The sequence below is a fragment of the Cricetulus griseus genome (genome assembly GCF_003668045.3).
Source record: "Cricetulus griseus strain 17A/GY chromosome 1 unlocalized genomic scaffold, alternate assembly CriGri-PICRH-1.0 chr1_0, whole genome shotgun sequence".
Classification (NCBI taxonomy): Eukaryota; Metazoa; Chordata; class Mammalia; order Rodentia; family Cricetidae; genus Cricetulus; species Cricetulus griseus.
Window position 1 is genome coordinate 93,621,110 of NW_023276806.1, and position 12,300 is coordinate 93,633,409.

The 12,300-nt window shown below is 37.9% G+C and overlaps 1 protein-coding gene across 5 annotated transcripts in view; it reads right to left on the minus strand.

Moving 5' to 3' along the window:
* The window catches only part of Rnf13 (ring finger protein 13), a 100,119-nt gene that overhangs the window by 5,144 nt on the left and 82,675 nt on the right, over window positions 1–12,300 (minus strand). For all 5 annotated transcript variants that reach the window (XM_027391647.2, XM_035451819.1, XM_027391646.2 and 2 more), the window contains one exon: window positions 3,630–3,723. In XM_027391647.2, coding sequence (XP_027247448.1) covers window positions 3,630–3,723 — 94 coding nt within the window. The remainder of the gene's footprint in view (window positions 1–3,629; window positions 3,724–12,300) is intronic.

The following is a 12,300-nucleotide window of genomic DNA, read 5'->3' on the forward strand; positions in this document are numbered from 1 at the left end:
TCAATTATTAAATAAAACTCTTCGCTAGAAGTGGGAGACCTCTCTGAGTTATTGGTCAGGGAGGCCCAGAGGCCCTCACAAACAACATGGGCTATTTCCATTGCTCTTGGCTACTTAACAGAACTAGACAGTAAGTACATAAAAAGTCAAGTTGAACTGACCTGGAAACATCCTCCTAGACTATTACCTCTTATAGTGGCATAAGGTGCTATACAGTCATTAATAATCTCCCCTAGTGGTGGAGCCTGCATGTGACAATGCTGACCTGCTACGCAAGATGTGTCTACTGGTAAAATAGTGGTATATCCATAAAGGAGAAAAATAACCACTTTTGTATTGGGTTAGAGGCCAGCTCCCCAGGAAGGAATTCATGCCTGGTACTGCAAACTTGGTCAGCTGCTTAGGAGGTCAGAGGCCCTAGTGGGGATCCTAATACTGTTGTCTTGCTAAACAGACAGGTTACCAAACTGCCTTCTAAATACTGATGTTTATTTGTGCAGATCAGTGCTGTCCTCAACCTTGAGAAGTTTCTCTCTGGTCAATGTTAAGTGCAGGTTTGTAACTGATCAAAGTGCTGTGTATAAGTGAATAAGTGTTTAGTCCTAAATGAGACATTTATATAAACTCCTGCCTATTCCCCAAGGCTCAGAAAATATCTTGGAAGAGGGGACAGATAGATAGCATATATGAGCCAGAGAATGGGGGAAGAGAACTGTCTTCTGAACATGACATGGACTCTGTATTCAGGAACTTATACAGCTATAGTTATCACACAAGAGCAAACCAATAAGGACCAGTCAACATTCCAACAGGTAGCACTAATCAGAGTCAGTGGGTTTTAAAGGGGGGGGGCATGATGGACAGATGCGCATGTTGGGGTGCCTTGGAGATTCGAGTGGGAGTAGAGGGGTACATACAATCAAGATAATTGCTTACCTATATGAAATTCTCAAAGACAAGATATTCCTCTTTTTAAAAGACTATTCAATAAGACTATTCTTTTCAACAAATGATACTGGACAACTGGATTTCCATATTCCAAAAATAAAGCTGGAGCCCTACTTTAGACCAAATACAAAAATTAAATAACTTTATGTGAATTATCAAGATGGGGGGGTTTAAGTTGGGCTTTGGTTTTTATACAATAAATTCAGACTTATGCAATAAAATCAAGAATATAGTCTTGTGAAAATATAAGTCACGAGCTAACAAATGTTTATGTTTTTAACATAAAACATGTAAAACCAGTGAAGAGCTGATCTGCCTGCCAAACAATCCCAGAAGAGGCTGTTGAGAATATGTAAAAATTCTTGCTACCCGTGGACTATCAAGCCTATTTCTAACTTGGGATCATTCTCAAACAAGATTCTGTTTGCCCTTTTTCTGAAACAAACAAACAAAAGAGCAGCCTCCTTCCTTTCCCTACTTATAGTCCATCAATAAACTGACTGCATCCCATCTTCCAGGTGTATCCAAAATTAGAAGGCATTACCTCCCTAATGGTGACCCAAGCACATTTATAATTAATGCAGTAACTTACTATCTGCTATTTATTTACACCCTTTTACCCTCTACAGCCTATTATTAATGCAACAAGAAAAAAAGAACTTTTTGTTTTGTTTTGTGTTTTTTTGAGACAGGATCTTGCTATGTACCCTTGGCCTGGAACTCATTGTATAGACCAGACTGGCCTTGAACTCATCTAGATCTGCCAGCCCCTGCTCAAAAATCCTACAACGGCTATTCATCTTAGAGGAAAGTGCAACTTGCAAACCCGTTTTAAACCGTTTTAACCCAAGGTAGTCTCAATAACCTCCTCCTTCTTCATTGTGTGTGTGTGTACACATGTGTGCAAACTTGCACACTTGTAGTTAATTCTCCCCATCCACCACATAAATACTAGGGATCAAACTCAGGTCATCAGACTTGGCAGCAAGCACCTTTGCCAGCGCTCAACATCATCTTTTTAAAAAATATTTTGATTTAAGAAAAAAACAAAAAAACAAAAACTTTTTAACTAGTTCCTAGCACTGAAAGGGGAAAATGGATATGGGCTCCCACCTCTGACTACAATTAACATCCACCTGTAAAGGAAAAAATAGTTTTCTTCAATGGAATCTCACTGGATATATTAACCACACTTAAGGATAGGCCTCATGCCCAGAGGTATTTTTGTGGACTGATCATATTGCTTTGTTTGGATATTTTTGTCTCACTGGTTTTGTGCTTATATATTTTGGTTTCCATTTTTTTGTGTTTTTGAGTTTGTGTTTCTTGGGGTTTTGTTCTTGTTTAAAGAAAGAAAGGGCATGGAGTTGGGTCAGTGGGGAGGTGGGAGAATCTGAGAGAAATTGGAGGAGGGAAAAGCATGATCACAATATATTGTATGAAAAAGATTATCTCATATTATTCAAGAAAAAAGTCTTTAAACTAGGGATTAAGAAATATGAAACTAAGACTACAACCTGGAGCTTTAAATGGAATTCCATTTAAACAGGTCACCTTTCATATGGGGTCTGATCTGTAAAGAACTTCTAGACAGCTCACCTCACATGCTAGTAGTTTTATAGCATCTATGTCCTTTTTAAAATTGAAATATGATGTTTTCTCCATTTTTCTTATTGTTACATTTTTAGCAAGATAAAATTATAAATGGCAATAAAACATTTAGCTATATGGAAAATGAAATTTTGCTTTTTATTTATTAATCATTCATTCATTTATTTTATGTATATGGGCATATTGTGTCTGTATGTATGTGTGATGCCCGGTGCCTGTGAAATCCACAGAGAGTGTTGGGGTCCCAGGGACTGGAGTCACAGATGGTTTTAAGCTACCAAGTGGGTCCTAGGATTGAATCCCAGTTCTTTGGAAGAGAAGCCAATGCTCTTAACCACTAAGCCATCTACCCATTCCCCAGAACTATGTTTTAATGCCTTTTCTATTTTCACCTTCTGTTCCTTACACTCTAAACAAAACATTTTATTGGTATATAAAAAAAAGTCTAGGAAGTACTAGCCCAAAGGATTAACAAGTATATACCCACATTAGAGGCTCACAAAGCACAGAGAAGGGAACTATATTGGCTGTAGTATAAAACTTAGACTCCTATCCAGCTCTGTCAATAGAGTCCAAGCCTCAGAGAAGTTCTATTTCCTTGTGTATAATGGAAGGATAATGATAGCACCCATTTCATATTAATGTGAAAATAAAATGACATGCAAAATGCAAACACGTAATAGCTACCTATCGTTTTAACAGCACACTGTAGTAGCATACAACATAGCAGGTAAGAGCATAGGAGGAAGGTCAACTAGGGCAGACTACTGTGGAGCAAGGAAGTATATTTTTTTCTCTGACACTGTCTAGAACTACTGGCATATGGTGGTAGCAATATTTTTTTTTTTTCCATTTTCACTATTACTTTTAAGCTTTCTGCCAAACCTATCCCCTCTTCCTGTCTTTAGCAAGCTACCAGAGAATAAAAGTATCTCTCATAAACATTCAGTACTAATGTTAGTTAATGTTGGACATGGTATATAGCTGAGATTCAGAATGAAACATAAGCATGGTCATTATGTATTCTGAAACACATAAACGTCATTATTCAGAAAACAATATTCACTTACCCTTCTTGAATTTATGTACAGGGAGTTTTTTAAGTTGATCTTTACGAAGTCTGTTTCTTCTGTTTCTATGTCTGTCCTGGACAAATTTTGTGATCTAAGATTTAAAAAAGGGGAGTCGGGGTAGGCAAGTCAGATACAATTAGAAAATTGGCACTGAAATAAAATACACTTTTTAATGTATAAGAGTCCTCCATCTGCATGTATGCCTTTATGCCAGAAGAGAGCATCAGACCCCCACCATAGATGGTTGTGAGCCACTATGTAATTGCTGGGAATTGAACTCAGGACCTCTGGAAGAACAGTGTTCTTAACGAATGAGCCATCTCTCTACTGCAGCTTCCATAATGAGATTTTTCCCTTTCTCCTCCTCTCTTTTTTCTCTTAAATTTTATTTTTTTTTTGGGGGGGGGTGATGATCTTGGGAGGTATGATGAAAAAGACACAAAGAATCAAATAAGTAAAAATCCTAACAATGAACCCAGAAGTGACAGTTTGAGGGGAAAAAAATCTTTTAAATTTCTGGATACCTACTATAAAACCAATTCAATTTATTCACTCCTAATGACGACATTATTATTAAGTTAACAGTGATTAGATAACTTACACATTATTCTTTGAATTTCTTATTAATGAATTTTATGTCCTTAAAATTATGACATTTGTTTACTTATATATCTGTTCTGCATGTGTGTGAGCATACATGCATGTTCCAACATGAACACGTGGAAGTCAGAGGACATCTTGGAGGACAGGTTTCTCTCCTTCTACCACTGGGTCCCAGGAATCGAACTCAGGTCATCAGGCTTGGCAGCAAGCCTTATTCTATGACCTTTTGCCAGCCCAAACTTTACCCTTCATTTACTGATAATGACACTATAAATAGTCTATTAGTATTGTTTGCAAAAATACAAATAGTAGGCTACAGATTATGAATACTTTCATTGGTCAGAAACAATGGGAATTTGGAGCTGGAGAGGTGGCTCAATGGTTAACAGTACTTGCAGCTCTTACAGAGGACCCAGTTTCAGTTCCCAGCACCCAAACGGAGGCTTACATCCACCTATAACTCCAGTTCCAGAGGATCCAATGCCCTCTTCTGGTATCCATGAGCATCTGGCAAACTAGAACACAATACAACTCAGAAAGAAAAAGAATGAATAATCAACATACTCAATAATTTACATAAATCTCAAAAATATGCCAAAAGATGACACAAAAGACCACATAGTTCATAATTCCATTAGTAAAAACCTACTGTAAACAAATTGTAGTGAATAAAATCAGGTTTGTGGTCATGAGAGTCAAAAGAGACATAAAATTGAAAAGGATTGCCAAGGAGAGTAGGAAAATATTTCAAGGTGATGGTTATCTCATTATCTTGACTGTAATAGTGACATTTTTATACTTGTATGTATTTGAGCACATATATATGTAATTATATTAAGCGGTAAAAATTATCAAGGCATACAACTTAAGTATGTGTGGTTTATTTTATGTCAACTATACCCTTAATATTTTAAATAATCATTAAAACATTAAAATTAACAATATGAGATACCAGGCTAGGCATATAACTCAGTAGTAGAGTGGTTGACTAGTTTATACAAGGCTCTTGCTTCTAATAAGAAAAAAACTCCAGCAATATTATATAAGCTTTTAAACCAATGAGAAAAAGAAAGTAAAACTTATGCAATTCAAATTTACATAAAGAAAGCTGAATAACATGCAGTCATTAATCCAAATGTGTAGGAGTACAATAGATGTAAATGGAATAAGTCCATCAATTTTAAGAGAATATATAATAAGAAAAATCCAATTTTATGCTATTTACAATATATTATTAAAACTGAATGACACCTTAAAGTTTAAGAAGGGGGGTACAGATATGCCATAAGCAAATTAAAATAAAAATACTGAATAGTAAAAAGAATATTTCATTAGGAATATGCTGAAAACTATGGGACAATATGTAAATTCCAAACCTTAGGGTTTGCATCTAAATCAAACACAAACATTTCAATAGTAGAGCTTCACTAGCTCTCACTGTGTGTCACAAACTAGCCCTTCCAAGTGAGGGTGTGCCTGAGAATAGACACACAGTGGTCAGCAAGATGAAGTACTGAGAGATAAAAACCACAGTTATATATGTGCACTGACGCCTCAAACATTTTAAACTTAAACATAAGTATTCAAATTAACCTCACTTGTTTCTTCTTTGCTGAATTTGGCTACCAGAGTATTCTATTGCTTAGCATTGTTTTAGAAAACCTAAGAATGCAAAACTACAGACAACTATAGTAAAAGTTGCACAATTTTGTGAACACACTGAAATCATTAAATTGTGCATTTTAAATAAGTTATTTTATGCTATAGGAATTAATATTTTTTAAGTTAGACAAGTTCACAAACTTAAATTAAAGGACATGTATGTAACTTGGCATTCTCCACATAATGTGAATAACATTTATAAAAATTTGACTACAAAAGGATGCCACAGAGCAGGTGTTTGAAAATTACATAAGAATTAATAACACATTTTCTGACCATAATACAACTAAATTAGAAATATATATGAAAGGACACAGAAAAATACATGCCTGCAATTTAAAACATTAATAAAGTAATCTATGAACCACAAAACAACTCACAATGGGTAACAGGTTTCTGGTGAAGCCTCTTTACAACCTAGAATCTCAGCAATACAGAAAAGACCATGAATTATGGAGGAAGGTGAAACACTACCTCAATGGAGAAAGAAAGCCTTTTACTGAGCTATAGAATTAGACAACCTTAACCACTCAAATATCTGACGGCAGCTTTGAGATGCTGTGGGCTACCACAGAACCAACCCTGGGGAGCTGAACACCAGCTGCAGCTGATGGGAGGCTGGAGTATAGCCAAGTATGCCTATGTATTTCCCCAAATGTTCCACAGGGATACTATTCTAAAGAACAGAGCAAGGCTGGAGTTGAATTCCCTTCACATGGAAGGAAAAACCAAAACAAAGAGAAATGTCTTACACCGGGATGAAGCTTTAAATAAGTTGTGCAGCCTAGTCCCAGTCCCAGTGGATATATCTATACACACTCCCTCAGGGAACACTGCAGAGGAGGGGACAGAAAGATTTTAAGAGCCCAAGTATTAGGGAGTTTGCTGTGAGATTATGTTTCTTAGAAATGCCAGAAGGCACACCCATGAAGTCTCACCAAAACAACTGCCCAAATGTGAGCTGAACAAAGATGACAACAATGAATATACTGAACTGGATGAAGAAAAGCTCATGAGGCTACACAAAGAATTACAAGCAACTGAGGAAAGCTGGGAAAGTGGTCCTCCCTGGGGAAGGGCACACTGATTGGTTGTCGAATACCAAATAAACAGCCCCCAAAACATACATATTATGTAGCATTATATGGACTGAACAGGTTATATATAGGAATATATATTCACGAATATGTGTATACTTATATGCGTGCAATAACAATATTTTTAAAAAAAGAGAGACCATGAATTTGAAGAAAAGAAGGGAGGGATATACGGGAGGGTTTGGAAGAAGGAAAGGGAAAAATGTAATCAAATTATAATCTCAAAAATAAAATACAAATTTTTTTTCTGGGAACCTGCATGGGGCCAAACTAGACCCTCTGAATGTGGGTGACAGTTATGTGACTTGATTGGTTAGGGAGGTCCCAGGCAGTGGCGCCAGGACCTATCCCAGGGGTATGAACTGGCTTTTTGGAGCCCATTCCCTATGGTGGGATACCTTGCTCAGCCTTGATGGGGGGTGGGGTGGACCTTGCTCCTGCATCAGCTTGGTATGCCAGACTTTGTTGACTCCCCAGGAAGGCCTTTCCCCCTAATGAGGACTGGATGGAGGTGGGGAATTGGGGAGGTAGGGGTCCAAAAGAAGGGAAGAGAGGGGGAACTGGGGTTGGTATGTAAAATGATTACATACCAATTAAATTACCATTTACATACCAAATTAAAATAAAATAAAAAAAGAAGACTTGACCTAAATCCCCTAAGGGAGAAAGGTGTAAATAAGAGCAATAAAAAGACTTAAAAAAAAAAAAAAAAGGCTACTCTTCCTTCCCTTTCTGCCGACCGATCTGCAACTAGAGCCCTCATCCAGTGGCTGATGGAAGCAGAGACAGACATCCACAGAAATACACTGAGCTGAAATCTGGAATTTAGTTGAAGAGTGGAAGGAATGAAGACCGAAGGGGTCTGTACCAGGTTGGAGAAACCCACAGAAACAGTTGGCCTGAACAAGGGAGAGCACATCGACCCCAGATGCTGTCTGGGAGGCCAGTACAAGACTGATCCAGACCCCTGAACATGGATGTCAATAAGGAGGCCTCTGCACTCCAGGGAGCCTCTGGTAGTGGATTAGTATTTTTCCCTGGTGTAAGAAGGGACTTTGAAAGCCCATCCCACATGAAGGGATACACTCTGGCCCTGGACACATGGGGAAGGGCCCAGGCACAGCACAGGAAGATTTGGTAGACTTTGCAGAGCCCCTGTTGAGGGCCCTACCCTGCCTGGGGAGTGGTGGGTGGATGGGGTGGGGGTAGGTTGGGAGTGGGGGAGGAGGGATGGGGTGAGGGGAGGGAGAGGGAGAAGGGACTTACATGTGAAACAAGCTTGTTCCCTAACTTGAACTAATAAAAAAATTAAAAGAAATTTAAAAATTAAATAAAAAGCGTTACATCAAAAAAAGAGAGATATCCTAATCAAATTATTAAAACCCAAAGATAAAGAGAAAAAATCTTTAAATTAGCTAAGGCAAAAGACATCTCAAACAGGCATGAAGCACCACAAATGATAGCTTATTTCTCACCAGAAAAAAAAGTCAAGAAGATAATGGGATGACATATTTAAAATCCTAAAAAAAAGTTAGTACAAACATTGTTGTATATACAACACTTGGGAGAATCTGTCACCAATAAACTTGTAATAAAAAGAGAATTAAAGGGAATAGCAGTATACAGAACTGTCAGTCTATAGCAAGGAATTAAAAACACAATACGTAATAAATGTATTTTAGAGTGTTTTGGTTTGGATCTTAAATGCACCACAAAGGCTCATGTGTTGAACATCTGGGCCCCAATGCATTGAGAGAGAGTGTCTTTGGGAGGTGATTGACTAATGAATAACTCTGTAGGTGACTGGGAGAAGGTAAGAAGCCTTAGAAGATGACCTTGAAATCGTTATTGTAGGTTGGATGGGGAAGCACCTAGATTATAAGCCACACCTTGGGATGTGTCTATGAGAAACCTTGCCTGAATGAATGAATGAATGAATGAATGAATGAATGAATGAAAAATTATTTTTATGTATTTTGCTCACTGATGAATATATAGATCCTAAAGCTGTGTTATTGGGCCTGGTTTATTATGGCAACAAAACAAAACTCTCTGAAAGACTTCTTTGAAAGACAAATCACATAAACATCCAACAACAAGTGGAACTGATTCCACATATGACAAAAATTCTCTTAAAACTGTTAGGGAAGTATATGAATAACTGAAATCATTTTGTCTTACTATACTGAATAACTTCTTTGAAAATAAATTTAGACCAGGTGGTGGTGTTTAATTCCAGCACCTGGGAGACAGAAGCAGGCCGATCTTTTTGAGTTCGAGGCCAGCCTGGTTTACAAAGTGAGTTCCAGGATAGCCAGAGCTGTTACACAGAGAAACCCTGTCCAGAAAAACCAAAAGACAAAGAAAAAAAGTGTAATTTAGTAAGAAGTTGAGTTCTTCCCAGGAAAATGGAGGACTTTAAGCTGTCTCCATGTGACTGGTTAAGGAGAGACATTGGGACTAGAAAGAGTAGAGCTGATTCCAAAGGAAGGAGTACAAGTCGGCTTCAGAAACTCAGAACGGCAGTGACAGAACCTGAGACAATGTAGAGAAGCAGATGGGTATGCACAGACAAAAGGAAGCTCTGCCAAGCACAATGCCAGCCATGGCTAACTGGTGGAGTGAGAAGACACAACCACCTCCTCTCCAAAAAAAAGCTGGGTGACCCTGGTGAAAGGAGATTTGTCCTAAGGGACAAACTTAAAGCCCTCACCAGCCTCCAATGCAATTTCTGGTTTAGGTAAGAATGATTCCTCTGGCAACCAGTATAGTAGAGAGGAACCCTATTTTATTACTCTATGACTAACGAGTGAGATCTTGACAGGCAACCTATGTTTAAAACTGAGCTAGATTAGGGGCCTGAGAATAGACAACAACCACAAGTCAGGGAGCTATAATTTAACATGGCACAGCCCTGGGGCACGAGACAGTCCTGGAAGACACTTATAAAAAGCAGGATGGTCAGATGCTGACAAGCTGAAATTGTAGGCTACAGGAGGGTTGACTCAGGGGATTGAGAGAATAAGCCCACCTTTGGAGGCCAGAACAGGTATATTGATGGAAATAACCATGCTGTCTGATAGCTATAGGCATGGGATCCAACTCTATAGTCACACCAATCTACTATTCATCATTACAGAGCCCAAGAATACTAAAGTGCATCACCAGAATGAGGACAAACACTTAGATATTGAACTTATGGACACAGGTCCTCCCTCTGTACACATCTCAGAGCTGTGGCTGCTTCTTATGCATCTTACACATTTAAGAGATGGCCCCCTGCTAGAACATTAGCTACCTTATAGTCTTCGGAACCTCTAGAGAGTGAGGTTGCTTAGCTGACAGACTGCTAAGCTAACTATGACCAGCAGAGGCCTGTGGCACATTAGAGACACTTTTAGTGGACAATGGACACTTGAATAACAGGCTCAACACCAACAGAAATCACATGAATGACAAGAGGCTACAAGTTCAGCTGATTCTCTGCACATGTTCCCCCCCGACACATACACACCTCATGCATATAATTAGTAGTCTCCAAGTTTTAGGACTCCAGTCCTTCAACCCCTGACCCCACCATCATGCTTGCAATTTTTCTTTGCTGACTTTTTTTCTCATTGTGAGATAGTCTTTTTCTTTTCCTGTCTTGCTCCTCCTGCCATGTTTCCTCCTTTCCACCTCTCTACTATACTTTTAATAGCATTTTATCTTGTAAAAACTCCCATGTATCAGTTGTGTGTGTGTGTGTGTGTGTGTGTGTGTGTGTGTGTGTGTGTGCTACAGTGTTCATGTGGAAGTCAGAGGACCCACCATGTGGGTCCCGGAGATCAAACTCAGATTGTCAGGTTTTGCAACAAGCAGCCTTACTCTGTAAGCCATCTTGCCCACCCAAGCTTTCACGTTTTATTTCTTTAATTAATTTTGTTTTCCAATTTTGTCATTATTGTGAAATCTTTATGCTCTTGAATTATTTGTAATCTCAAGCTCTTTTCTCTTCCCTTCTATAACATTACTTTCTGCTTGTCTTTTTTCCTTTTGTTTATCTAATCTTGCTTCTCCTCCATTGTTCCTTTTTCCTGGGTCTTTTCATTTCATTCACTTACCATTTTTATAATTCTTCACAGCACATTCAGAATTAGTTTCCCCATTCATGGTTTTATGGTCATTGGTGACCAAGTGAACTGAGAGTTTAATCTATTTTAGTGTATGCCTATATCTTATAAGGTTTGATGCTGTTTGTTTTCTCCTCTGAGTAGTACTGGGGATTAAGCCTTCAAGAAAAAATAAATAAATAAAACTAGAAATCTAAACAAACAAATGTATAACATACATACAGAAATATTAAGGCAGCAAGACTCCATTAAAATATCCCAAATCACCAGCCACTGAATTTAAAATGCTGGATGAAAATGTCAAAAGTTTAGTGTAGAAATGATCAGTGACCTGGAATACAACACAAACATGCAGATTAACTCAGTTCAGAACCTGGAGAGGAAAATCAGCAAAAGAGGAAAAGATCAGAAAGTTAACAATATGGATGGGAAGTTGTAACATGATAAACAAGGTCAGAAAAAAAGTCTAGATTTCTGAAACTAGAAATAATTGAAATTTTCAAAAAAGAAAGAAAACGCACAATGGAAAGCACCAATAATGCACTTGAGCAACCAGAAGAAAGAATATAAAGGATGAGGACACAGTTGAACAATCAGGACATTCAAGTATCATAAGGAAAAATAAATTAGCATGACAATGTTCAAGACTGCTAGGATACACTCAGGAGACCAGCCTAAGAATCCACAGGATAGAAGGAGCTGAGATAAGAACCGAAGGCATAAGGAATGTGATGTGTACACACATGACACACACACAAAAAAATGAAAATAAAACACTTGAAGAATCAGAAATAATATTGTGAAAAATGGTCATACCACCAAAAAACAACCTACAGACCCAATGTAAACCTACAAAAATTCTAACACCATTCTCATTATTCACAGAAAAAGAAAAAATAGGCTTAAAATTCACAGGAAAATGTAAAACAAAAAGCCAAAGAAATACTGAGCAAAATAAATAATTTTGGAGGCATCATCATACCTGATTCCAAGTTATACTACAAAGCTATAGCAACAAAGACAACATGGTACTGGTATAGACAAATACATGAATGGGAAAGAGGATCCAAATATAAAGCTACACAACAACAATCACATGATTTTTGACAAATGTTTTAAAAACAATACTGGAAAAAAGATGCTTCTTCACCAAACAGTACAAGGCATATGGACTACCCACATATAGCAGATCTC